At 44.2% G+C, this 27,777-nt stretch overlaps 1 protein-coding gene across 5 annotated transcripts in view; it reads right to left on the bottom strand.

Moving 5' to 3' along the window:
* Positions 1-27,777, bottom strand: part of PKNOX2 (PBX/knotted 1 homeobox 2) — a 379,920-nt gene that overhangs the window by 121,824 nt on the left and 230,319 nt on the right. For all 5 annotated transcript variants that reach the window (XM_056860518.1, XM_056860521.1, XM_056860522.1 and 2 more), the window contains one exon: positions 16,915-17,023. In XM_056860518.1, the coding sequence (XP_056716496.1) occupies positions 16,915-17,001 (87 nt within the window). In that variant the 5' untranslated portion in view covers positions 17,002-17,023. The remainder of the gene's footprint in view (positions 1-16,914; positions 17,024-27,777) is intronic.

Below are 27,777 nucleotides of genomic sequence, written 5' to 3'. Positions count from 1 at the left end.
GTTCCTTCCTTCTCCAAACCCTGCCCTCCTCAAGCTCCACCCCAAAAGCCTTCCGCCGGTGACGAAGAGGGACTTGGCAACCCTAGATATAGCACTATGTGAATACATTTTAAAAAAAAGGCAAGGCAATGAGCCCAAGTTCCTCCTTTTCAACATCGTGGGACTTCTGCATGGCTATGGGGGGGGGGGGAGAGAGGTCACAGATGCCAGAAGTCCTCAGTTGGTCAGGTTGCTGCTACGGTTGTTTTCCTTAGGGCTGCAGCAAGTACAGGCTAATCAGCCAGCCTCTCTCCTGTACATTTTTATCACTGCCCCCCTTTGCACGAGCAGAAGAGTTAATGCGGAAAGAATGACAGTGATGAAGTTCTCCTAATCCCCAAATTTCCTCAAACTCCCAATAGGAATAAGCAGTTAACTACATTTCCCTGCTGCCTCTTCTGTCTTTCAGTTTCAGCTGCCTAAGCAGGAAAGAAGTCACACTCCAGGAACAGCTAATGGGAAATGGAGCTCCGCTGTATAAAACCACCACCTTTCTTCAACGTGGTGCGCTAAAGGCGGGGAGATGGGGGTGGGGAGAGAAGGGGGCAGGCTGAGGAAGGAACCAAGAGGAGCAGCGAAGCGAACAAACGATGACACAGAAGTTCCAAAAGCCATAAAAAAGCCCCCACCAAGGTATAATTTGTGCAATGTGACCTTTCTCACCAGAGGGACACATTTAAGAGACGAGGATAAAGAGGCCCCTGTGTCTTTGAGAGCGGCTGGTGATGTGAACATTTCACTCCATCACAGGAAACCTCTATGAGGTGTGGCAAAGTGGCCTTTGGACTACAGAGCCGTAGCCAACTTACGCCATCTATCAGAAAAGACAGAGGTAACCCAAAGGTCTCGCTTTTTGTATGGTTATTGCATACGGGAAATAAATGGTCTCCCTTTGCCACCGCAGACCTCCTTAGGACTCATACGCCCTCCAAAGTTCTCCCAGAGTGAGGCCCAGCTGAGGTTAATAATATGAAGGCTCTGGCCTCAAGATTCCATCAGCCTTTGCAAAAGAAATTGGAAAGAGCATGGCCAGTGTTTTTGGGGGAGTTTAGCTGTGGCTTAATGATGGAGCATCTGCTTTCCATGCAGAAAGTCCCAGGTTGAATCCCCAGCATCTCCAGTTTTTAAAAGAAGGATCAGATAGTATATGGTGTGGAAGACCTCTGCCTGAGAAAACAAAGGAAGAAGAAGAAGAAGAGTTGGTTTTTATATGCCAACTTTCTCTACCACTTAAGGAAGAATCAAACCGGCTTACAATCACCTTCCCTTCCCCTCCCCACAACAGACACCCTGTGAGGTAGGTGGGGCTGAGAGAATGTGCCTGGCCCAAGGTCCCCCAGCTGGCTTTTGTGTGTAGGAGTGGGGAAACAAATCCAGTTCACCAGATTAGCCTCCGCCGCTCATGTGGAGGAGTGGGGAATCAAACCCAGTTCTCCAGATCAGAGTCCACCGCTCCAAACCACTGCTGTTAACCACTACACCACGCTGGCAGAGAACCACTGCTAGTTGGAGTAAATTATTCAGATAAGGCAACTTTGTGTGTTGCCATGAAAGTAATAACAAAAGATTCTGCCTGTATTGAGCCTGGTACTGTCCTTCTGCTTTCTGCAGGATGCTGTCCTGTCCCTGGAATTTCTGCCCCATCCCCTGCAGGGGAGGGGGAATGTTTTCCACAGTCTGAGTTTTTTTTAAAAAGCACTCTAACAAATATCAGGTCACCACTACAAGGTACCTGCTTAGCAGTCGCTGCATCACATTCTAAATTTGTTTGCTGAGCCTATAGCTCATAGAAGCGAGAATCACAGCTTATAGAACTGTCTGTTTTCAAGCAACATAAGACAGTCTAGAGCCAATTAAGATTAAACAGAATAGATGGGGTTGATAAAAAGGAGAAGCGGGAGAACTGTATTTTGGTTGTTTCAAAAGGAAGCACATATTTGCCCAGTAGCCACACATAAACTGCCACCACCTTACTTAAGTCAGTAAGAATTGACTTGTTGGTAAGAAATGACCAAAGTATGTAAGAAATGACCAAAAAGTCCATACATATGCATTCAGTCTCTAATAAGATGGCTCTGGGAAGCTCACAAGGAGGGCTTGTTGATTTTGTAGTGATTAGGTTGCCAGCCTCCAGGTACTAGCTAGAGATCTCCTGCTATTATGACTGATCTCCAGCCGATAGAGATCAGTTCACCTGGAGAAAATGGCTGCTTTGGCAATTGGACTCTATGGCATTGAAGTCCCTCCCCTTCCCAAACTGCACCCTCCTCAGGCTCCACCCCCAAAACCTCCTGCCAGTGGCGAAGAGGGACCTGGCAACCCTAATAGTGATGGAAAGTGTTGCAGCTGACTCATGGCAACCCAGTAGGATTTTCAAGACAAGAGAGGTAGTTTGCCGTTGTCCCCCTCTGCATAGCAACCCTGGACTTCCTTGGTGGTCTCTCATCCAAGAACTAACCAGGATCAACCCTGCTTAGCTTCTGAGACCTGATGAGATATGGCTAGCCTGGTCCATCGAGGTCAGGGCTGTTAGTTTTAGCTACCACCTTTTTTTGTGCTGAAAATTTGGTATCAGAAACATACTAAACAATCTGATACTTGCCATGCAGCCAGATCCTGTGCATGATGACTTGGAAGGAAATCCCACTGAGTCCATGGGATTTATTTCCTATTCTATATTTGCTTGTCTGCAACCTTAGTCTTTCGTCAATATGCATTACTACCTGGTTTTTACACTGATGGTAGGAAATTAAGAAGGAGCAAAAAGTTTCCTTTCAAAGTCACAAAATGTATTTGATCTGAAATTTCTCTTTTAAGACTTTGGTTTCACAAACCTCATTAACTTTCATTTCAGCAATTCAAATGGCACACAACTGCCTTTCACACCCACTTCAATAAAGGGAAAGAGGCTGGAAATATATCATATGGTTAACCTCTAAAATTACACTGGAGCATTATTATCAATATCTAGGGAGTCAAGCAAATAATGAATTTTGTTTGAATAATCATTTGCGGTTTCACTGATTAATAGGGTTTCCAACCTCCAGGTGAGGCCTGGCTATCTCCTGGTATTACAATTGATCGCCAGACTACAGAAGTCAGTTCCCCTGGAGAAAACGGCTGCTTTGAAGGGTAGACTCCAGGGCATTATACCTTACTGAGGTCCCTCCCCTTGCCAAACTTCCCCTTCCCCAGACTCCACCCCCAAAATCTCCAGGTATTTCCCAACCCAGAGCGGACAACCCTAAGCATCAATACATGTGCATATCACTGTAACCTCAACATAAGTATCTCCTTGAGATACAAACCTATAGGGCAGCTGCAGAGTTATACCTTGTAAGTCCATTGAAGTCAATGGGCTTAGAAGAAGGCTTTATCTCTGCTTAGGCCTGCATTGTGAAACCACAAGTGTTAGAAAGAAAGACAATCTTTCAGGTGGTAGATGGAGAATCTTTCAGGTGGTAGATGGAGATCTCCCACTATTACAACTCATTTCCAGATATCAGTTCCCTTGGAGAAAATGGCTGCTTTGGCAACTGGACTCTATGGCATTGAAGTCCCTCCCCTCTCCAAACCTTCCCTCCTCAGGCTCCACTTCAAAAATTTCCAGGTATTTCCTAACCCGGAGCTGGCAACCCTAGCTATTAGCCTCTGATGGACCTATCCTCCATCAGGAGGATATAACCTTATATAGGTTCTCATCAGGACCTATAATTTGGCCCAATGAGCAAAGAGCAACTTTGTGGGGCCATTTCATGTTGGGAAAGCAGCAATACTACAGGCCTGCTTTTTAGATGGTAAAAGAAAGCTTAGTAGCTCATTCATGGGACACCCAGAGTCACATGTCATTTTGCCATAAGGCGGGTTGTAAGAAAGTCTTGTACAGTTGTGCACCAATTTGTTTGATTGGCTGAGCGATTTGGAGGGTAGCCATGTTGGTCTGCTGTAGAACAGCTAGATTCAGGTCCAGTAGCACCTCAGAAACCAACCAGATTTCCAGGGTATGAGCTTTTGAGAGTCAAAGGTATCTGACGAAGGGAGTTTTGACTCTCCAAAGGTTATACCCTGAAAATCTTGTTGGTCACTTAGGTGCTACTGGACTCGAATCTAGCTGAGCATTGAGACTGTTGAAATATACCATATCCAGCCAACCCTGGGATCCTGATACCAGTGCACCATGAATAGGGCTAGCCTTCCTGAGGGTATGAACAATCCAACATCCTTTCCAATTTGAATTCCCTTAGACACCTGCACAACTCTGAGCTTAAAGCTTCTTTTTACACATGCGCAGCCATGTGGTTTGGAGCAGACTCTAACTGAGAAGTGAAGGTTCACGTCTCCTGGAATCCTAAAGAACAACAACCCTTAAGCAATGAAATATTGCTTTCAAAAGCAAGAATAAGCTCAGCATCGAACATAAAGTGTAAACATGAATATATCTTTATTGCACTGTTATTTAGTCCTGGAATTGGTAGAGGAAACTCAAATACCAGTTCATTTGTTGTTGTTTTTTAGTCTTAGTTAGAGAATCCTACAAAAACAGTGAAAATCGAATTTGGATTCCCTTTCTTTCAGAGTCTTTCGACATGGCAATTCAAAACCACAGTGTATCTTTTGAAAAGACTATCTTGCCAGGAAAGGTCCACAGACATTTTTCTACTTTAAAGCCAAGAAAAACTAAGCTTTCCCCTAACCCATCTGCATAGTCCCCAGAAAATTTACCCTTAACCTTTAAGTATTAAATTCCTTCCTTCCTGCCCCCACCGTATGCTAGACAGATGACCAGAGCCCGAGATTACACCAGACGAAGTGATTAATCAGGGGAAATACCTGAGCAAATATTAATTATCAAGTGCAAAATTGCCAGACAGGAAATTGCTATTAACAACTAGGGTAGGAGCAATTGCCCTGCATATTTAGGAGACAGCTGGTCTCAAACACACTTAAAAACGCTTAGCCAGGGATGGAGAGTAACTTGAAGAACCATGGAAAAAGCATTACAAATGTTTTACACTGGCACATATTCCAATAGAAAAGACCCCATTCTAGGGGGGGAAATCTGCAGATCCCTAACAATAAAATGCATGTATTCCACAGATCTGGCCCACTGTCCACCAAAAAGTGAATTTTGGAACATGAAATGATTGACAGGGAGTGAACTTCGGTGGAACGAATGACAGACTTGTTTCAGGTGGTGTAGTGGTTAAGAGCAGTGGTTTGGAGCAGTGGAGTCTGATCTGGAGAACCGGGTTTGGTTCCCCACTCCTCCACATGAGCGACAGATGCTAATCTGGTGAACCGATTTGGTTTCCCCACTCCCACACATGAAGCCAGCTGGGTGAACTTGGGCTAGTCACAGCTCTCTCAGCCTCACGTACCTCACAGGGTGTCTGTTGTGGGGAGGGGAAGGGAAGGTGATTGTAAGCCAGCTTGATTCTTCCTTAAGTGGTAGAGAAAGTTGGCATATAAAAACCAACACCTCCTCCTCCTCTTCTTCTTTTAAGGAACTAGCAAGTTATAAATGGGCATCAGATAGAAGTGAGCCTGTCAGTTAAAGGCATCCACAATATTCCTGATGATTCAGGGCTATTAATATATAGTTCCATCTGAATCTGCATAGTATCAGAGGACATGGCTAGAATCCAGAGGGCAGAATTATACCAGGAACAGTTTTGGGGTGTTTTTTTTAACCCACAGAGACAGAATACTCAGATACAGCTATTTAGGCCAAGTTCACACATGACATTTGCCAGCTCTTCTTACTGTTGACGAGCGCAGGTGAAAAAGAGAGCCTTACAGTGCATTCCTAAGGAGAGTTACTCCAGTGTAAGCCCATTCATTTCAATATCCACCTTCATGTGAATTGGCCACCCGAAGGCTTTCAAACAAGTTGAATCACATTCTGCCTGAAGGATGACATTTCTTAAACACTGAAATGCCTTCCAGTGGTACACACATTACCACAGATCTGTTACCTGGATTGGCAAATCCATGACCAACCCAGAAATCAACAAATGGAGCCATGATTACTTTCTCTAGGGACATGAAAGCGTTTGGCACTATGACTAGCCATGGGGCCTCCTTTCGGCAGCTGCGATTTGTTAATCCACAGTATAATGTGAATTAAATTAGGCTCTTCACACTTAACTAACCCTCAATCTGCATTCTTTTGTAACTCCTGAGGTTTCCGATGCAGCTAACAGCTAATCCCTTCAGCCTTAAACTTCTCCCAGCTGCTGGCTCAGAGCAGTTATGGAGGGTTTCCAACAATTCAGGGCCAGTAAACTTAATCCTAAAGCTGTTAGGCTCTTCTAAAATAACGAGACCCACCAATTTAAAGCTGTTAGCCTTAATTAACAGGAAAGGAAGCATTCAGGTTATGTGCCGAAGCATAGCGCTGAGCCAGAAAACCATGTTCCGTTGCATAGCTTCCAGCTTCCTTGTGCTTTCTGCCCATCTCAATACTACACTGAGCATTTTGAACTGCAGTACTGAAAAATGGCAAGAGGGGCAACCTCAGTAATAAAACCCTGTGCTAGAAGGGACAGGTCAATCCAATACAACAGTCTAGATCTGTTAATGTGATCTGCTGACATCCAGGCAGTGGAATGTACAAGTCACTTAAACGTTTTGGCCATTCTTCATCTAGCGGCTTTGTGAAAACACATAAGCGTGAGAAGTGCCTTTGGAAAGACAGGTGTCATTTATTTTGTGAGATCCTCATGTTGATAATTTGAATCCAGCTGTGCTCACAGCATAGTTGTGCTAGTCTGTGTTCACCCCTATTTACAGAATGTACATGTGTGGGAAAGTAGTGCAGGCTGGAGCGCTCAGTGCATGGACCGGAGGTGACCAGATGCTATTAACCATGGCACATGCAGCTGAATCTCCAAGATGCAGCAAAACGTCATTGGGTGACGGACCATGTTTATATTATAGATGAAGGGTTTATCATTGGGGAGGGGCTGTGGCTCAGTGGTAGAGCATCTGCTTGGCATGCAGAAGGTCCCAGGTTCAATCTCCGGCATCTCCAGTTAAAGGGACTAGGCAGGTAGGTGATGGGAAAGACCTCAGCTGAGACCCCGGAGAGCCGCTGCCGGTCTGAGTAGACAGTGCTGACTTTGACGGACCAAGGGTCTGATTCAGTATAAGGCAGCTTCATGTGTTCATCATACCCCCTGCCTCTGAGTACAGAGTCAGCTCAGCATTTCCTGTTCCTCCCAGTTTTGTCATAATCAGGCCTTTTCTTCCTTGGTGTTGTTCTTAATTGACTTAGTTCCAAAGCTATAAATCTATGGAGAAGAGAATGGCTTCCAGGGTGTCAAGCATAGCATTAGCCCATTAAAAAAATTCATTTGCCAGTCACAGCCAAATCAACAGTACTATGGACTGGTGCACATGCTGGGACACCTTAGCAACAGTAGATCAACAATAACAACAATAATAGGTTGTATCCTACCAGTCTGCTCAGCTAACTGTGAAAGGAAGTTTCCACCAAGGAAGGCTTGTTGGACTGGAGGAAAGCACCATACTTAGCTGAGGGGTTGGGGACGTGGCGTAATGCAAGCTTAACTGCTTTGCACTTAGACGGTCCCAGGTTCAATCCCCAGCATCTCCAGGTAAAAGGACCAAGCAGTAGGTGATGTGAAAAACCACTACCTGACACTCTGGAGAGCTGCTGCCAGACTGAGTAGACAATACTGACCTTGCTAGACCGATGGTCTGATTCAGTATAAGGCAGCTTCATGTGTGTTCATGTGCGTGATAGGCTACAACCCAATATTTTATTCAACTGAGCAGAGACTTGTCCATTTGCTTACTTGCCCCATAGAAGCAACTAGAGAAGCCCTTGTGTGCATGTGCAAAAAGGGGGCACATTTACTGCTGATTGATTGAATTTTCACATAAAATTATGTCAGCAAGAAGGGTTCTAAGTCCAGCTTTTATCCTCTCTCCGGTTATGCATCATCCTGTGAACCAAAGACAGTCACTATCTTACACTGTCCATATTTGGGGATTTGGGGATGCATTGTTAAAACTGTGGGCTTTTCCACGCCATTTGTTTGATGCAGTTTGACTTCCTGACTGCATCAAGTTCCCCCCACCTTTACAGGCAGTATCGTTTGCAGGTTGCAAACGTTTGAGGGTTGCTGCTCTCATGGCTTTCCTTCAACTTTGTTTGAGTTTTTTTTTTCAAACAAGGTGGTCTTAAAATGGGAGAGTAACCACCACCAAACGACTCTTCCATGAAAAGAGGGGGGAAATGATGCCATAAAGAATCAGAGCTGCATAAAAAACAACCCAGTGTGGAAAAAGGCCTTTGTTAGTGATCACTGGCAGAGTTGTCATTTTTCAGGGTTCGCCTCCCTCCCCGGGATCTCTCTAAAAGTTACATTCTGAGGGGCGGTGTATCTAAGACACCATGCAGCGCACAGCCAGTTCTTTCACACGCTGCAGATGCTGAGATATATTTTGATCTGTGATAGCGTGACAATTATGCATTATTTAAAAATATATAGATACTTTTAACCGAAAGAACAACCTGGATACTGTACTGGAAACGAACACGGCAAAGGACGAAAGGGAGCCATCATCCAGGGCCGGCATCTTTGGGCCCAGCTGCCAAGAACCCAGCACCCCAGAAGGGCCTGCCACAAAACCCTCATTCAGCCTTGCTGTTCTGTGCTATCGTCGCTGCACAGCTGTCCGTAGAAGCAACAGCTGCTCCCTAGGCAAGTGGGTGGCAGCAATGGTGGCAGAATGAAGGAGCCACAATGTCTGCTCACCCATTGGCTCTTTGGGTGAGTGAGCAGTGCTGCCAAAGTAGGGGCAGCAGAGAGCCTCCACGGGTGTCTTGCAGAGAGGCCTCCAAAACATGGAACCAGCCTGCATAAAAGGGGAGGGCATTCAAGCAGTAATCTCTGGTTTGAGAACAAGGGTGTTACAAGCACACATCTATTTTCATCTGTGGAACATTGGAAGGGATGGTTTACTTTCCTTTTTTATTTGACGTTTATTAGGGCTTTTCTTTTTATAGCTACCATTTTAAGAGACACAAGATGGGGGCGGCGTTTTAAGATTACAATTGATCGGTGGCAGAAGGCAAAAAGAGAAGAGAGGGTATTGCAGGCAAAGGAAGGAAACTGTGGCAAACAATGAAAAGACGATGCATACTAATGTCTGAACGATTCAGCAGATTCAGATCAAATGTTAAGGTATCAGCTTGGGTCCACCGTGGTATTTCCATGGCTGGATTTCTGCCTGCAGAGTGTGACCCCGCCCATCTAAAATGTCCCTGGAAATGCTGCTGCTAAGGGGTTCTTTCATCTGTGGAAGAGTTCCAGTGGGCCCAAGCCATTTCAAACGTTGCGGTCTGATGGATATTATGTAATATATGTTATTATGAAGAAGAAAATGAAACAAGTTTATACCGGAAGCTTGTCATTTTGTTTCTTATACGTGGTTCAGGCTTTGAGAGCTGTTTGCAGCTCAGCGTGTCCCCCGACCTTGAGCTGTCTATGCAAGATTGCCTCAGCATATTTTCTCCCACCTATTCACATCAGACGCTACTGTTTAAACTCTGGATACAAGAGCGTTGTCTATCAGGACTTTGTAGCTTTTTGTTGTTACATGAGACCAGCACTGTATGGGACACGTGTGCTTTGATCCCACTTTGGAGGATCGTTTCAGCATTTATTTGTGGGGGCATTTCAAGATCCTTGTGTATGATTTTCTAAGCTTGCCATTCTTTATGTATGTTATATATTGACTGCTACAATATTGAATGACTTACTCTTCGCTTGATATTCTTTATGTATGAGTTATAATACATGCCATAATATTGAAAGAGTCTAGGCTTATGTTCTAATTACTTGATTGTGGTTTGTGTGTCTGTTATACTATTTTTCGGTTTGCTCTCTCCTCTATTAAAGGCAACTCTTACCTTAACTCCAAGTTCTAACTCCGCTTTGGTCCTCCCAATAGTGTATACATGGCATAACTATGACCGAGATGATAACCTTTTTGTTCAAACAATGTTACCTATTGCTGCATTATAAAATATTCCAAGATTATAATATATAATAAGTATAACTGATAATTATGGGCATTTTAAAGCACGACTTGCAGTTACTTCGCCAGCTTCTATCGTCCACACTCATAGCCGGCCACCCCCAAAATGAGAGCTAGGATTCTCGCTGTTTCAGCAGCTGTGACCTTCTGAAAAATATCTAGAATCAAGGGAATTGGAAAAGCCTGCGTAAATAAGAAATATCCCCGGTATGAGAACTTGATCATGCAGGCTCAATATTGGTTTTCTCCAAATAAAACAAAAATAAAGTGAATGCCTGTGATGACTTAGAGCTAGGATAAAGTGGAGAGTCTCTTTTTCATTGGGAAGAATACCTGGGCCACATTCGGCAGGATTTGCTAGACTTATGTTATGTCCACTTTATGTGATCAGTTATTCAAGGAAAACAAGAGCTAGATTCATTTTTGCCTCTGTTTGGTGTAGGGATACCAGTCTCCAGGTGGGACCTAGGGATCCCCCAACATTACAGCTCATATCAAGGCTGCCACTAAAACTTGTTCACCTCTTTATCATGGAATTTTCCCGAAGTCTGGTGAAATTGCCCTGTATTTACATCAACTGTATACTCCAGCTTTACACAGGGCTTTCTCCTTAGCCAGATTTAATGTATTACTGTCAGCTCTATTAACTGGTCGTTATCTTGGTGTTCCCCTTTCTGATAGTTTGAGCCCTTGCTCCAACAAAGAGGTTGAAACTATCCAACATGTTTTCTTACGGTGCACCTTCTATCAAATGTTATGTTTTAAATTTTTAAATCCTATCTTGACTCAGATTGAGGAATTTCCTAATTATTTAATGGTTCTCACTCTTCTTAACAATCAGGACCCTAATATTATTGAAACAGTGGCTAACTTTATTGTTGGTACGACTGCAATCTGTTCTGCCTTATAGCAGCTTTTCTATGTGTTTTACTGTACTTAGCTAAATATTTGTTATGCCAATAAAGGTACCTGAACTGAACAGCTCATATCCAGACTACAGAGATCAGTTCCCCTGGAGAAAATGGATGCTTTGAAGGGTGGACTCTATGGCATGGTATCCCACTGATGTCCCTGTCCTCTCCAGGCTCCATCCACAAATCTCCAGGAGTTTTCCAGCCTAGATCTGGCAACCCTGCCCCCCATCCCCCTACCACTGGCCAGCGGGGGACCTGGCAACCTTAGTTTGGTGCACACTTTTCAAAGGAGCGGCAGAGGCTGACAATTGTCTCTTGAAAGTGCAGCTGACAATTCTACAATGACCTGTGAACAATCCCAGGGAGGTAGCAAGAGTTGCTATCTCAGGATGACAAATCTGGGACTTGTGAATCTTATTCATGTAAGTACGACCCCCTCAAGCTAGATTTCACATGACTTTTTCATCCCACCACTTCCAACAAGCCTATTATTTGCTGCTTGCTGCTGGAGTTGTGGCAGTAGAGCAGATTGTGTGTCAGACTTCCTCACAAGGCTGAGTTTCATGTGGCTCTTGCCACAAAATGAGCTTGGCGGGGGGGGGGGGGGAATAGGCGTGCACGCACAGACAATCTGGTACATCAAATGTAGTTTGTTTTCTCCCAGAATCACTTTAGGCCTGATTTTTCACGTTGATTTAGATGTGATTAAGTCATGAGAAGATAACTTTCTCTCTGTGATTATCACATGGTGAACATTCCTCTGGGATTTATCCGCACACAGGAAAGTGGATTATTACACATTCTGAAGAACTTGAGAGAAATTCAGAGTTACCATAAATGAGTTTGACCTGTATTCCTGGAGATTTGGGGGCAGAGCCTAGGAAAGGTGGATTGTGGGGAGGGGAGAGAACAAAGAAGAGTTGTTTTTTTATATGCCGACTTTCTCTACCTTTAAAAGAGAATCAAACCAGCTTACACTCACCTTCCCTTCCTCTCCTCACAACAGACACCTTGTGAGGTTGGTGGGGCTGAAAGAGTTTGGAGAGAACTGTGACTAGCCCAAGGTTACCCAGCTGGCTTCATGTGTAGGAGTGGGGAAACCAACCCAGATCACCAGATTAGAGTCCACCGCTCGTGTGGAGGAGTGAGGAATCAAACCCAGTTCTTCAGATTAGTGTCCACCGCTCTTAACTATGACACCACGCTGGCTCTGGGATGTGATGCCATGAGTCCACCATCCCAAGCTGCCATTTTCTCCAAGGGAAGTGACCTGTGTAGCCTGGTGATCAGTTGTAGTTCAGGCTCCACCTGGAAATTGGTAACCCTACCTCTATTTAAAAAGAACTATGGTCTTACATGTCAGTGGCCCATGAGCTTTGGCGAGGATCTACTTGGTGTGACCCAGGTATGTGTCACCATTCACTGAGGGTCTACAGCTGTCTTTTTTATAGGCTTGTATCTTTTACAGTTCTCCAAGGAGAGCATTAACTTGGGAATGCAGCAGTGTCTCATTTCAGCTGGCAAGCTTCCAGCTCCCCTTCTGTGAGCCGTTTCCTTGCAAGAAATGTAAATGCCAACTTAAGAAAGCTTTTTTTTTTTTTGCTGTGACCAAGGCTAAGAAAGAAACTGCCTCTTGGAAACTAAGGGTGCCATTTAAAGGGATACAAGACACAGTGACTCCAGCTGCCTGGTTGGCAGGTAGATGGTGGTGGGGCTAAGTAGATACCTTTCAGCCTCTCTCTTGTGTGCACATGAGAACGTTCTTAACGTGGGGTACAAAGTCAAAGGGAGGCATCATAGTTGGAAAGTAGATCCCAGCCACATAGGCTTTGTTGATTCAGTGTAATTCTGGTTCTTGTGAGTTCCAGGACAGGGCATGGAATTGGCATGGAGAGAGTGAAATAACATGAGGGGCTTCCCATGAGGGAGCAGCTTTTTGCTGCCCGTCCAAAATAGCTGCTTTTTTTCTCTTAGCCTCACAACTACTGGTTTTATATTCACACTACAGAAGTGGGAAAGGCAAAAAACAATTTAAGCTTCATGTGTGAAAACCGACAGCCTTTCAGAGGCAGTTTGTGTGGATCAAAAATAGGGGATGATGCTGAATTCTGAGGCATCCCAAATTTGTATTGGTTTTGGGGGTAGGCTCGGTTTTAGGGGGAAAAAACCAGTCCCATGCAAATTGGAACCCCAATGGTATGGAATCTGGAATGGTCCTGTGAAGTCCCAGAAAGCTGCTACACTTTTCTGAGCCAGTAGCTGAGGTTTTCAGAGTATTACAGGTATGCCGGCATTGTGCATGCGCACATTTGCATTTAAATCCCACTTTTCTCGCCATGGGGGCCCAAAGCAGCTCAGAACACCATTCTTCCCTCCTCTGTCTTCTCCCAACAACGACCATATTGGGTAGATTGGGCTGAGAGAATACAAGTAACCCAAGTTTGCTAGTGAGCTTCCATGGTATAGTAGGGATTCAAACCCAGGTCTTCCAGGATTCTAGCCCAACAATCGATCCACTATGCCATGCTAACTGTCTCTATGCCAAGTGAGTGAGGGGGGGCATCATCAACATCTCAATGCACCTGGGCTACACTTTGGTACCTGTTTTGGATTGAAGATCAAAGATGGCAAAATCCCTTACCATAAGTTCCTTTCCCCCTAGAAACAGAGAGGTCAATCTGGTAAACTGAATGCGGACCAGCTAAGCACTCATAGGCGCATGGCGGGGAGATGGGACCAGGATGCCCTGTCTCTACGTTGTCATTTATTTTGTGTTTGCAGTTTGCTAGTTTTCAGTGATAGGGGTCATACTTTTTTCCTAGTTTATTCCTAACTGGAGGGGGAGCGTTTCCTCCTCTGGCCATTCTGGATCGGGGAGGCAGGAAGCTCCATCCCCTGGTGAGGTTAGAGGTTAACCCTGTCTTCCTATCAGGAGGAGGTGACAGCTGTAGAGGCTGGCCTCTTAAAAGAACAGTTTTCATGGTAAGGTTTAATTAAAATAGGAGCCCCATGGCGCAGAGTGGTAAGTTGCAGTACAGCAATCCAAGCTCTGCTCACGACCTGAGTTCGATCCCAACGGAAGTTGGTTTCAGGTAGCCGGCTCAAGGTTGACTCAGCCTTCCATCCTTCCAAGGTCGGTCAAATGAGTACCCAGCTTGCTGGGGGTAAAGGGAAGATGACTGGGGAAGACACTGGAAAACCACCCCGCAAACAAAGTCTGCCTAGAAAATGTCGGGATGTGACATCACCCCATAGGTCAGGAATGACCCGGTGCTTGCACAGGGGACCTTTACCTTTACCTTTTAAAAATAAAGCCTTTTCTATCTGTTTGAAAAGAAGAATAAAAATCCCATCCTGGAACGGTGGTAATCTAGTTTATCCAGCCTCTGCTAAAATATTTTGCCTAGTAGTTCCATCTGTCCCTATTAAAAACTGTCAGTACATTGATGTTGCTGGTGTATACACACTCGGTATACTGCATGTGTACTGACCATCGGAAACTGCCTTAGAACAATTCAGAGTTTTTGCCCTGCTAGCTCAGTTTGGTCTGCTTTGGTTGGCAGTGGTTCTCCAGGGTCTCAGGAAGAGAATTCACAGTGGGTAGCCGTGTTAGTCTGTTTGCAGTAGTCAAAAAGGGCAAGAGTCCAGTAGCACCTTAGAGACTAACAAAAATATTTTCTGGTAGGGTATGAGCTTTCGTGAGCCACAGCTCACTTCTTCAGATACAGAAAGCTCATACCCTACCAGAAAATATTTTTGTTAGTCTCTAAGGTGCTACTGGACTCTTGCCCTTTTTGACTTCAGGAAGAGAAGAATCTCTCCAAGCATCTTTACCTTACATCTTTTAACTGGAGAGGCCTCAGATTGAACCTGGGATCTTTTGCATGCTCAGCAAGGGCTCTGCCACTGCCTGATGACCCCTCCCCACCATCCATGAGGCTGGCATGCACTGAGTCAGACCACTGGCCCGTCTTGTCTAGTACTGTCTATTCTTATTGGCAGTGGTTGTCCAGCTTCTTGGACAGAGAGATCTTCCTCAGCCCTGCGAACCACAACCTTTTACCTCAAAATGGGGAGAATTCACCAGCTGCCAAATCTGTCAAATTTTTGGTCCCAGGAATATAAACATCTTTTAGAACCTAGAACACCTTTATGGATCTCTGCACAAGAGATGTTAACATTGCGACCACTGAGACCATCTCAATTTGCTACGTATCAAGACTTTTTGGTATGGGAAGATAATAAATGTGCCCTAAAGGAACATGGAGAACTGAAGGAATATATGACTTGGTTTCAATATCATCAGATACAATCAGTAAGACACAAAGACCGGCTTTACTAAAGATAAATCAACCTTTCAACGAATGTTATTGGAAAATAATGAACATCTAATTTCAAAAATGTATAAGATGTTATTGATACTATATATGGAACAAGATCAAATCAAACCAATGATGATAATTTGGGCACAGACATTGGGTCATGATATTCATTTGAATAAATGGGAAAGACTTTGGTTGAAAGATATGAAACATATACTTTCACAATCATTGAGAGAGAATATTTATAAAATGATTTATAGATGGTATTTGACACCAAAGAAACTAGCTAAAATGTATGGAGTAATGTCACCAAAATGTTGGAAATGTCAAGAAGAAGTTGGTTCTTTTCACCACGTTTGGTGGCTGTGTGAAAAGGCAAAAAACTTTTGGGATATGATTTACAACGAATTAAGGTTGATAGTACAATATAATATCCCTAAAACACCGGAAATGATGTTGTTAAGTATAATACCAGACTCTACACTGACTCAGAGAACATTTTTGATACATGCCACTACAGCTGCAAGACTGGTCTATGCAATGAAATGGAAAACGTCTGAGATACCAGATAAGACTGCCTGGATAGATAAAATGATGGAACTGGTTGAAATGGCAAAACTTACTGCATTAATAAATCAAAAGGAAAACACGGAATTTGTGGGAGAATGGGAGGCATGGACAACATACTGTGTAAATGAACTTAACTTGGGAAATATTAAGGGATACGCTTTGATCTAATTCAAATTGTATGAAGTAACTAAGATACCAAAGTTAAAGATTAGATTTTAAGATAATGATAAATGTGAGTTATGAATTAGACTTCAATCACAAAGAGAGAAATAAAGATATTAAATGGATAGAGGAGGGGAGAGGGGAAGTTAATTATATAATTTTTTTAGTGATAAGATAGAAATTGTTCATATTATATACCATGATTGGAAAGATACAACTGAATGTGAATAAATTTGAAAAATAATTTAAAAAAATTTAAAAAAATTTTTTGGTCCCAGGCGAAAACTTTTTTTTTTAACCTTGTCTTTTTGTTGATGTGTGTTTTGGCTGACCCACACAGTCATTTATCCACATTGTCTCTAACAGGTTGACTCTGCTTAGCTTCTGAGATCTGAAGAGATCAGGCTAGCCTGAGCCATTTATTTATGACATTAGAACTTAGCAAAACTCTCAGAATTATTTCATCTATTTCTCTCTCTCTTTGAAAAATTAGACGATTGGTTTCTTGTCTTTACTGGAGGAATTTGTGCTTCAACGGTATATTTAACTGGAATCCCAAAGCACAGCTCTTTGCATGCTCAGCAATGTTCCTGAACATATATACATGCCTCCAGATCACAACTGGCTGCTTCCTGCCCAGCTCCATTTCATATTGCACTTAGCAGCAGAAGATACAGAGAGTACTTATTTTTATATACATATAATATACATGTGCACAGTGTACTGACACATGCTCCAGTCCTCTCATCACCTCCTGCCAGAGTCAAAGCCCTCCTTCAAAGACAGGAGAAGCTGCTGCTGAATGTTTAAAAGGGCAAGTCCCACAAGACACTCACCTGTTGGCTCTCTTGATAAGGGGGAGGGGGCACAGTCTGTGTGGCCATCATTGTCAGAGCTGGCGGTGGGGAGACATGTTGCATCATGGGATTGATTCACATCTAGAACCTGTTGGCAGGAGAAAGTTCAACTTGATTAAGGAACCAAAAGAACTCCTCCCTGGAAATGAACCAAACCCTAACCACAAAGCCAAACCACATCAAACTAACTCCATCATGAAAGGATACAGGGAGGTGGCAAAGAGTTAAGATCTGATGGAGGATTTATAAGCAAGTTTCTTCTTTTCTTCCATGGTTGCAGCAAAGCCTCCTCTTCCGCTATCGTTATAAGGACCTGCTCACCAAGGACAAGCAAAACATCTGGTTTTCAAGATTACTTGCTCAAGCATGTTTGATGCATGCTGCATTGCCAGTTATGCCAACCAAACAACTCCCCCACCACTACAAAAAAGACAGGAGAGGTTGCACTGGAATGGTGCAAATTGCTACAACCACGCGGAGCGAAGCTTCCCACAAAAAGGTTACTCCATGGAATGGTACTGACCACATGGCTCTTTTCAAATGGCAACTACATATTACTCCAGCCAAATTCAGTCTCTCCAGCTTGCACATTCAAGCTCTAACAGATCAGTTACGTGCTTATTTATACACCTGAAACACACATCAAAGCCCAAACACTCGCTGAGCTGGCTGATCGCTTCAAATACAGTACTTTACAACGAGGAGTAATTCAAACATTCATCCGAGATTCATTGGCTGCATTCAGAAGATGCAATAAATCATAGTTTGTAATCTTTGGTTTGATCAAGCCTTGTGAGTGTTGTGACATTCAAATGTAAACAGGCGAACAGGGTTTGTTCACGCCAAACTAAGACATCAAACTAGGGTGTGCAGATGGTTTGTTAACCGGTGTAGTAATTACATTATTTTGAGATTTTTGAATTCACAAGTTTGTTGAGAAGCACCACCTCTCACGGAAAGGGCAGACTGCTTAGAGGCAGGATCTCTCCCCTGCTGGGAGGCCAGAGAGAAACCACAAGCAGACAAACCAGGATTTATGCAGAAACCCAGACTGACTTACCAATGGCAGAGTGCTTGTTACAGAAAACATTGTTTAAATGAACTGGTATACCATGATATCTGAATACAGCTACCCAATGATGTACAAGCATCCGAGGACCAACCTTGATTTTTCTTGAGAAACCCTCCATTTTATCCATTCTCTCATTTTTGCCTAGGACTCATGTCAGCATGATGGCAGAATAAAATATTGGGACTTCATTGTCTTTCATCAACAAAGAAAAATCTCTCTGGTTTTCAAGGTCTGTTCTAATTAGTATCTATGGCTCCAGAGCTCATCCACTATTCCCTTAAGACTTGGGTTTAAATTATCTACTCTTGCTGATTCAAAAGTTTAATTTTAGCTGGCGTGGCTCAATGTCCTTCTTAGTTGGCAAAGGGGTTTATTTGTTATTGGTTTTATATAGTTACACCCAAGAACATAGAACTTGAACATAATTAAATTCCTGTGCTCAAAGTTTACAATTCTGAAACTAAAAATAAGGAAAGCAAGGGAAAGGGAAGAGTGAAGGCTCATAAATGTTACATTCAGGGCTAATTCAGACAATCTTAGTGAGGAGGGGACACTTTATGAAAAATATGGCACGCACATGAGCATAGAAAGTTAGTAGCTGTTCCTTACTCCAAGGCTGCTTCATGACTCGGTTGTGGCCAGCCTACCTAGACACTGGGCCTGGACTGAGTGAAACGAAGGAAAACCAATATGGAGTAGTGGTTAGAGTGCCACACTAGAATTGAGGAAATCCAAAGTTCAAACCCCCATTCACCCTTGAAGCTTGCTGAGTGACCTAGGGTCAGTCGCTCTCTTTCTCAGTTTAACCGCTTTTATAAAGTGGTTGTGAGGAAACAATACAGGGGAGAACTGTGCATGCTACCCTGACCTCCTCAGAGGAAGCAAGGAATGTGATAAGGAAGGAAGGGTGTGACAAACTGACCCCTCCAGCAGCTGAAGCTCACCTGAACTGTTGTAGAGGCTAGGCCATGCCACATGACCTGGTCTGGCCTATTAGTACTCAGGAGACTCTTGAAGGTCCGGTGAACCTTCGTGCTGTTCTCATATTTAACTAGAGCTCAGCTGGTATCCCCTGGATGAGGACCGGATGTGGGACTGAGATCTGAGAGCAAGGTTCAACAAAACATGAGATATGTCACACAAAAAGAACAGTTACAACCCCCATCCCATTCTAATAAGGGGAAGCAATCTCTGCACATGGGTAGGAAACCAATGGAGGATGAGGTTTCGTAGAGGCACACAACAGAACTCACATGCAAGCGTACCTCAGAGATATTGCGGGTTCGGTTCCAGACCACTGCAATAAAGCGAGTCACACACCTTTTTTTGTTTCCCGGGGCATATAAAAGTTATGTTTATACTATACTGTAGTCTATTAAGTGAGCAATAGTATTATGTCCTTTAAAAAGTACTGTAATAATAATGGAAAAGTTTGACATATTGTGAGAATTACCAAAATGTGTCACAGAGACATGAAGTGAGCATATGCTGTTGGAAAAGTAGCACCGATAGACTTGCTCAAAAACACAATACCTGTGAAGTGCAATAAAGTAAAGCACCATAAAATGAGATATGCCTGTACTCCAGATTAAAGGTAAAGGTAGTGCCCTGTGCAAGCACCGGGTCATTCCTGACCCATGGGGTGACGTCACATCTCGACGTTTACTAGGCAGACCATGTTTACGGGGTGGTTTGCGAGTGCTTTCCCCAGTCATCTTCCCTTTACCCCTAGCAAGCTGGGTACTCATTTTACCGACCTCAGAAGGATGGAAGGCTGAGTCAACTTTGAGCCGGCGGCTACCTGAAACCAACTTCTGTCGGGATCGAACTCAGGTCGTGAGAAGATTGGACTGCAGTACTGCAGTTTACCAATCTCTGCCACGGATTAGGGCACACATTTCTCATTTGACTTAATTAAGATTTTTGTTGTTGTTTAAACAACGGCACTGGATCTTTTAGTTCTGAATACGCCTGGACTGTGGTCTCTGCCCACTATGTACTAAAGCTGTGATTACTTCGCCGTTGTTTACGCCTTAGATCAGTTTTGGCTATTATTAATAAAGCACATTTTGAAAACAGGCTTGAAAAACAATGAGCTCATTAAAAGGAGCGTTCATTAGGACTTGTTGACATTAAACCCATTAGGCCAATTAACGTTCCATTAAGTGGAACCGAGCCTTCCTTGGAGCATCAATGAGTTAATTCTGCATCATGATAATTGCTCCACCAGCGACTAAGAGGTATATTCTCAAATGCGGGAATTAACGATAGACACTCCCCTCCCGAGAAAAATAAACCAAGACTAATTGTGAAGCCTCAAGGCACTTGGGCTAGGCAACCAATGGGCCGACATCCTCTTCCTGGCATGGAGCAGCATTTTTGGCTAAAACCAGTGATTCTAGCAGATGTGAATGTTACAGCTTATGTTTAGAGGATGTGAAGCTCGTGGGAACATGCAAGTTTTTAAGAGAAAAAAGGAAAGAAGTTTGTGATTTTTCTAAGAGCTAAACTCTTGATGTCACAAAAAATGTGTTATCCAAAACAGAGTCTGACTCCAAGGTCTCATTTTCTCCAAGCTGAGTGTTTGAAAAGGAAAGTCATAAATTCTTTAGAGTTTAATTCATCTCTAGTTAATATAGTGCTAATGAATTCCTGGCTGAAAGCCCACATAGCTCTGAGCAGAGATAACAACTGCAGTTTGGCTGAAACCCGAAGCATACTTACTAGGGAAGCAAGTTCAATGGGACTTACTTCCAAGTAAACACATACTGAATTGGGTTCTTAGGGCCAAAGTACACATTATGTATCTTTAACCTTCAAAAACAACTATGCTGGGGGAAGGGAGCAATCTGGACTGGGACAGTGTCACTGGGACAAGGGTGGGTTGGACCCCTGCCCCACAGAAATGGCTCATAGCAGTTTGGCTACGGCCCATTTCTATTGGGTAAAGGTACAGTGAAAAGGATCCATGCACCCATGCCCACTACCCGGTTGGGGGAAAAGACAATATCTTTCCACTACCACTGAGACCAGTAGCAGCTCAGGGTAGCAATGGTGGATTGTCATTGGGAAAATGGCAAGGAAGGAAAGAGCTAACCTATTCCCATGCTAAAAATTGCATGTGGGGAGGCACAGCTACTGGTTAAACTACTTTGAAAAAGGTAAAGGTCCCCTGTGCAAGCACAGGGTCATTCCTGACCCATGGGGTGATGTCACATCCCGATGTTTACTAGGCAGACTTTGTTTATGGGGTGGTTTGCCAGTGCCTTCCCCAGTCATCTTCCCTTTACCCCCAGCAAGCTGGGTACTCATTTGACCGACCTCGGAAGGATGGAAGGCTGAGTCAACCTTGAGCCGGCTACCTGAAACCAACTTCCATTGGGATTGAACTCAGGCCGTGAGCAGAACTTGGACTGCAGTACTGCAGCTTACCACTCTGTACCACGGAACTCTTCAAAACTACTTTTAGGGAGACCCAATCTTGGATTGCCAACCATGTTTATTTCAGCTCACACTTTGAGACAACATGAAGAAGCTATTTAATAACAAAAGTGCCTTTAGCCAGCTTTGGCTTGCAGTCTTTCTGGGAAAGGAATGACTTTGCCACAGATGTCCATGCTCTGTTCCTGTTAAGGTTAGATTACTGCAATGTGTTCTATGCAGCGCTGCCCTTGAAGACCTCTCGTAAGCGTCAACTGATCCAAAATACTGCAGCAAGCAGGCTGACAATTACGTGCCATAATATACATATTTCCCTCTTTTGCAAGGTCTACAAAGGCTTCAAAGTCTTGATTGGACTTATAAAACCTTGAAATGTATGTGGTCAAGGTAACTGAAGGACAACTTGCCAAACCTGCCAATTCTCTGAGATCCTCCCCCTCTTATCTGAGCAAGACAGGCAGCAACAAGGAAGACACCCTTTTTGGCTGTGGTGCCAGGTCTCTGGAGCATCCTCACCCGTGAGGCTTACCTGGTGCAATCATTACCAGTACTTTGATACCAGGTTTACCTGGTGCCTTCATTACTGGTACTTAGAAGTCAGATGCCTTATACTGAGTAGCCCTTTCCCATCAACTGTTACCTGACCCTTTTCTCTGGAAATGTTGGGGATCGAACCTGGGACTTTCTACATGCATTCAGAGCACCTCCCCAAGAGATGGCAACTGTTTACATCGTATGCAGCAGCGTTTAAAATTATCCCATGCCGGTCCTTTTTCCTAGATGTTACTTGCAGCTCACAGATAAGGGCACCCACTTTCTTAGCTGCTCCCCAGCCAGCAAAACATATAGCAGTAAGTACACCTGACACCATTCACAAACTAGTGTTCAGATTATTGTCGAAGGCTTTCACGGTCAGAGTTCATTGGTTCTTGTAGGTTATCCGGGCTGTGTAACCGTGGTCTTGGAATTTTCTTTCCTGACGTTTCGCCAGCAACTGTGGCAGGCATCTTCAGAGTAGTAACACAGTGTTACTACTCTGAAGATGCCTGCCACAGTTGCTGGCGAAACGTCAGGAAAGAAAATTCCAAGACCACGGTTACACAGCCCGGATAACCTACAAGAACTAGTGTTCAGATTCTTTGTGCAAGATTAAATGAACACCAAGAAAACGTAGAGAAGTGCCGTAAACAATTTTCAAATATCTTGATCTTGAGTTCAAGGAGCATTACTTAGGACTGAAGCTTCTTTTGAAAAATCAGGAGCTGAAACACCGGTGTTCTCCAGAACATGCTTACATTTTGTGTGTGTGTATGTGGGGGGGGGACACCCAAATAAGACCATTTAGTAAACATGTTACTATTGTTGGAAAAGGAAGTTAAGTCAAAGCACTGTTTTCCCCTCCCCACTAACAATCCTATTACAAATAGGATTGCCAGCTCTGGGTTGGGAAACACCTGGAGATTTTGGGGGTCAAGCCAAAGGAGAGTGGGGTTTGGGGAAGAGAGGGACTTCAATGGGGTATAATACCATAGTCCACCTTCCAAAGTGGATATTTTCTCCAGCTGAACTGATCTCTATTACCTGGAGATCAGTTGTAATAGCAGGAGATCTCTAGCCACCATCTGGAGCTTGGCAACCCTATTTACAAAGATAGGAAAGGAGAATGAACCCAGAAGAGTGACCTGTATCAAGCAGAAGAGAATAGGCACAGAGGGACGTTTCTAGGGACAGAAATGTCCTCCAAGTCAATACACAGCTAGAATTTTATGTGCTTCATGTTTTGAGGAACGGTTTTCCTTAGGGTTCTCTTATTGGTACATTGTAAAAAATATAGAGGAAAAACCAATTTCCTTGAATAGAGAGCCTTTTCCCTGCTGCAGAAACATTTCATTTTCAAATGAATGGGCTCAGATGTATACAACTCATCAAAAGTAATATTGAAACAATACCATGGATTCTAAACACTGTGAATGCTGCTGCTCCTATTCTGGACAGAGATATAAACAGAAGGAACGGAAATGTCACTTTGCCACAGCCCAGAGGAATATTAGCAGAATGGAAAGCGCACATGGAGAATTCCCAGTTTGCAATCCTACAGAACTTCCTTGTGAAGTAAGTCTCCCTCAAACCAGTGGGACTTCCTGGTATACATGATTAGGATCGGGCTGTAAATCTGACAGTCTTGTGTATATTGTACAGGTTGCTTGCGTGGTGGTGGTTCTGTGTCATCACCAAGGATACAATGCCTGTAAAAATATCTGAAAACAAACCCCACCCTTCCTCTGAGTGGGTAAGGCCACATTTCTCATGGGATGGATTAAGTCCTTTGATTTCCTCCTGGATTAAACCTTTCAACTACAGCCAAAACATTCAGAGTCTGGCTGCAAAGCACCGTAAACGGTGGTTGTCATGTGGGAAAGGGGAAAGAGTCTTGTGCCAGAAAACCTGGATAGATACTAGAGAGACAGAGACATCTGTTGAGATAGGTAGATGGCAAAGTATCACATCCCTCCTCTTCCTCCAAGGAATTTGGGATTATTCTCCATTTTCACAATTTTGTGAGGAAAAGTTGTCACTGATCCAATTGACCACGTAAGTTTCATAGCTAAACAGGGATTTAAACAGAGGTCTGCCCAGTCATAGCCTGGCACGCTAACCATTACACCACACAGGCTCTCAAGTTGCTTGTTTGGCATCCACAATGGATAGATAAATAAAAAAGAACCAGCCTCTGATTAACAGGTTATGTGGACTCAAGTTGAACAAGTCTTCCTCACTGGCTGAATTCTGACAATCATAATGGACAAATGAACTTGCCTTATACTGAGTCAGTATCCATCAAGGTTAGTGTTGTCTATTCTGACTGGCCTCTTCTTCAGAGTCGCAGGCAGAGGTCTTCTACATTATCTACTACCTGTTCTTTTCAGCTGGGGATGCCAGGGATTGTCTTGGGATCTTCTGCATGCAAAGCAGATGTTCTACCATTTAACCACTACTCCTCTCAAATAAATCACGTGTGGCATGTTTAAACTGTGCTTTGTGCAACATGCTGGTTGTAAGGAACAAATCCCGGTTGCTCCAATTTGTCGGCGTCTCACCGCCTCCATGCTTCCCTGCAGGAGGGGTATCTTTCCTATATTGCCATCTGATCATCTTACATGTATAGGACTTGGCCTGAATATTTCACCAGCCCCAGCTGAACCCCTGCTCCCTAGCCCTAGTTCCATAAATCCCTCAAGGCCTTTTATGCACAGGTTATTTCCATTGGATATGCTGCTCTCTCAATGCACAGTATTCTCAAATCACAAATTCTCAAACTGGTATTCACAAATCACAGTATTCTCAAATCACTTGACCAACACTTGCTGTGAAACTGTCCGAATAAGCAGCCTCATAGGTTGTTTGTGATTATTTCAGCATTCTCTCTAGTCACAAAAAAAAACCTGTTCGCTGACCAATAAGCAGCCTCATAGAATTCCAGCTTCAAGAGGAGGGGTTGGATGAGGGGGAAGCGAGAATGGGCGTGGGGAGAAAAGCCCGAATTGACAAATATGCACAGAACCAGCTTTTGATTTGGGATTGAGGCAGACATTAAATTCGGGGGGAAACAGCATCCACGAAACATGGGAAAAATGTGAGGGGAGAGTGAGGCGACTTCTAAAGGTCGGAAAAGACATGAATAATGAAAAAGCCCCAAAGTGCTTGATGGTGACAGAAACAACCCGTGCATAAAAAGCTTGTATGTCTGGACCAAAGGTGGGAAAGCCTAATCTCATTACAAGCTTTGCCCTGGTATGATTTTCTGCATCCTACTTCACGCCAGTCTTTCCCAATCAATGTCCGTGACGGGTCTAGAATGCTGATAAGATTTATCGTGACGATGGGTGGCTGGAAGTCAGCCACTCTTACAGGCATGGAGTGGAAAGAACAGATGTGGGGATGAGCCCTGACCAGAGCCAGCTCCGTTGAAGATGAAATGTGACCTCCCACCTCATTTTCTTTTTCGCATATTCCAGAGGGTGGCAGTATGGCCTGTTACTTAATTGTCTCGTGTACCGTAAATGTGCTCCTAAATCACAATCTCCGAACACTCGGAGCTGCTAAATCACAGGGCTGCTTGTCATAGGATTTACAGCTCTGGGTGTTTTTAGAGAATTGAACTTATAGTCAAATATAAAAACAAATAAAAATGAGAGACAGCTGTTGCTGATAACACTATATTTATCTTTGGGACACAAATTCGCTTTGCTGCAATAAATATGCCAGGAGCCGCATTCTGTTTGCTGGAAAGATTTGGACAGCTCTCTTTCACTCTCTCACCGGGAACCTACAGCTATGAATCTCAAAATAATGGTGTAAAGCTGTCACAGATTTCATGTGGCTCTAAGGATATGTCTGAAGGAAAATACACAAGATCAGTTCTGAAAGAGAGAGAGAGATTAGAACGAGCCGAGTGTGAACAGCTTGGTGTTAGAAAACATCAACCTGGCTGATCGGAGCACTGAGAGGCGGATCATGGACCATGAGCCAAAACAGAGTAGAACCAGATGTGATGCTGTGCATGGCTACCAAGCCTGGCACTCCAGTTCTAAATGTAACGAGGTGTGCTTTGGATTAATGATGCAACTCAGGGCTGGGAGTAAGGAATATCTGCTTCTTCAGCTTGGGGCTTCTGGGCTAATTGCGAGCTGAGCCCAAGCTCCTCTAAAAGTAGAGCTGAAGACTATAAATAGCTCGGCCTCGCTGCCATGACCATCTCCTCCCCCTTTCCAATTGAAGTGTACCTAGCAGCAGCAACAGGAACAGCTCCTGCTGTGGCTTTCAGTAGGCAGCTGCAGCATCCAAGGTTCTTCAGGATCCAGAACCCTTTGAAACCTATGTGCTCAGGACAGATGAGGTGGGTTTGCCCTCTTCCATGTTCTAATCCAGCACTCGAACACAGCGATACTCACTTGAGGGATCATGGAGTGCTGCATTTACAATTGCTATCAACCCCCCAAAAGCCATATTGACTTCCATCCCTGGCATGAGGCCTGCACTTCAAGCAGGGTTTGAAGCTTACCTGTTCCTCCAGTGGTAACTGTTTTAAGGCAAGAACCACCTGTCAACCACAAGCCTTGCCCACTGTCCTGAAACATGGGGCAGGTGACACATTGGGGACCAGTGCTCAGAAGAGCCATCTGTGTCCCCTTAGCCACTGAGTATCACTGCTCTTACCACTTCACCGTACTGGCGGTCTGTGCTCCCCAAGGGTCTTGCCACCCAGGATGCTATTGCCACAGCACCGAAGGGCTTAAACAAGGACTTGACAGCAGCCCTCACCATTACCACTATGGCTGCCCAGTCAGTTTTGGAAAGGGGGGGGGGAAGAGAATGAAAGCGAGGGCTCATAATGTGATAAACCTTTTTGTGCTCCCAAAGACACACTCTTAGAAGCACAACAAGACACAGTGATTTGAATTTGCCTGAATTTAAAACAGGTCCCGGTTAAAGCTTATACGTATCATATCTCTTTCAAATCTGTGTTGTTGTTGTTGAATTGATTTTCAGGGGGCTGCAAAACTGACAGGCTGATGCCTGTAACTTGGCCAGTGCCCTGGTTGCTCTCCAAGCAGGTCACAGCTCTTTTAACATAGCCAAGTCAAACCAGCATCAACCCAGACAGGAGAACCAGCTCTAGTAGAGCTGCTGATCCCACAAGTGGCCAGGCAGGACTGAGGATGTTTATGGAGGTAAGTACACACAACTGTTACCAAGGCCAGAATCCTGCAGGCACTTACAGCTGGACTTTTTCCAGCATCCTGCCCTCATGATAGAACTTAATCATCACCAGCCTTGTGGGTGAGAGGTCCCAGGTAGACAACCGGGCACTCCCCCAGCAGAGCAGAGCCTCTACCCAGGCTCTCAGTCTTCTCCACTCCAGGGGTGCCTATGGGATCCCTGCCAAAGGGCAAGTTTCACTGATGGGCTCTTCTGTGGCCCCCATGTCCAGCTCCTGTTTATGAGCACTTTGGACCTATGGACTTGGTGGGCGAACTATCGGAGTTTTGGGTGTCTGAACTGTGGAGTCTTCTGGGATCTTGATCTTGAGAGCCAGCGTGGTGTAGTGATTAAGAGCGGTGGTTTGGAGAGGTGGATTTTAATCTGGAGAACCGGGTTTGATTCCCCACTCCTCCACATGAGCAGCGGAGGCTAATCTGGTGAACTGGATTTGTTTCCCCACTCCTCCACATGAAGCCAGCTGGGTGACCTTGGGCTAGTCACAGCTCAGAGCTCTCTCAGCCCCACCTACCTCACAGGGTGTCTGTTGTAGGGAGGGGAAGGGAAGG

Source organism: Euleptes europaea, chromosome 14 (genome assembly GCF_029931775.1).
Source record: "Euleptes europaea isolate rEulEur1 chromosome 14, rEulEur1.hap1, whole genome shotgun sequence".
Lineage (NCBI taxonomy): Eukaryota > Metazoa > Chordata > Lepidosauria > Squamata > Sphaerodactylidae > Euleptes > Euleptes europaea.
Note: the sequence above shows the minus strand (reverse complement) of the source record. Positions and strands in the feature narration are given on the sequence as shown.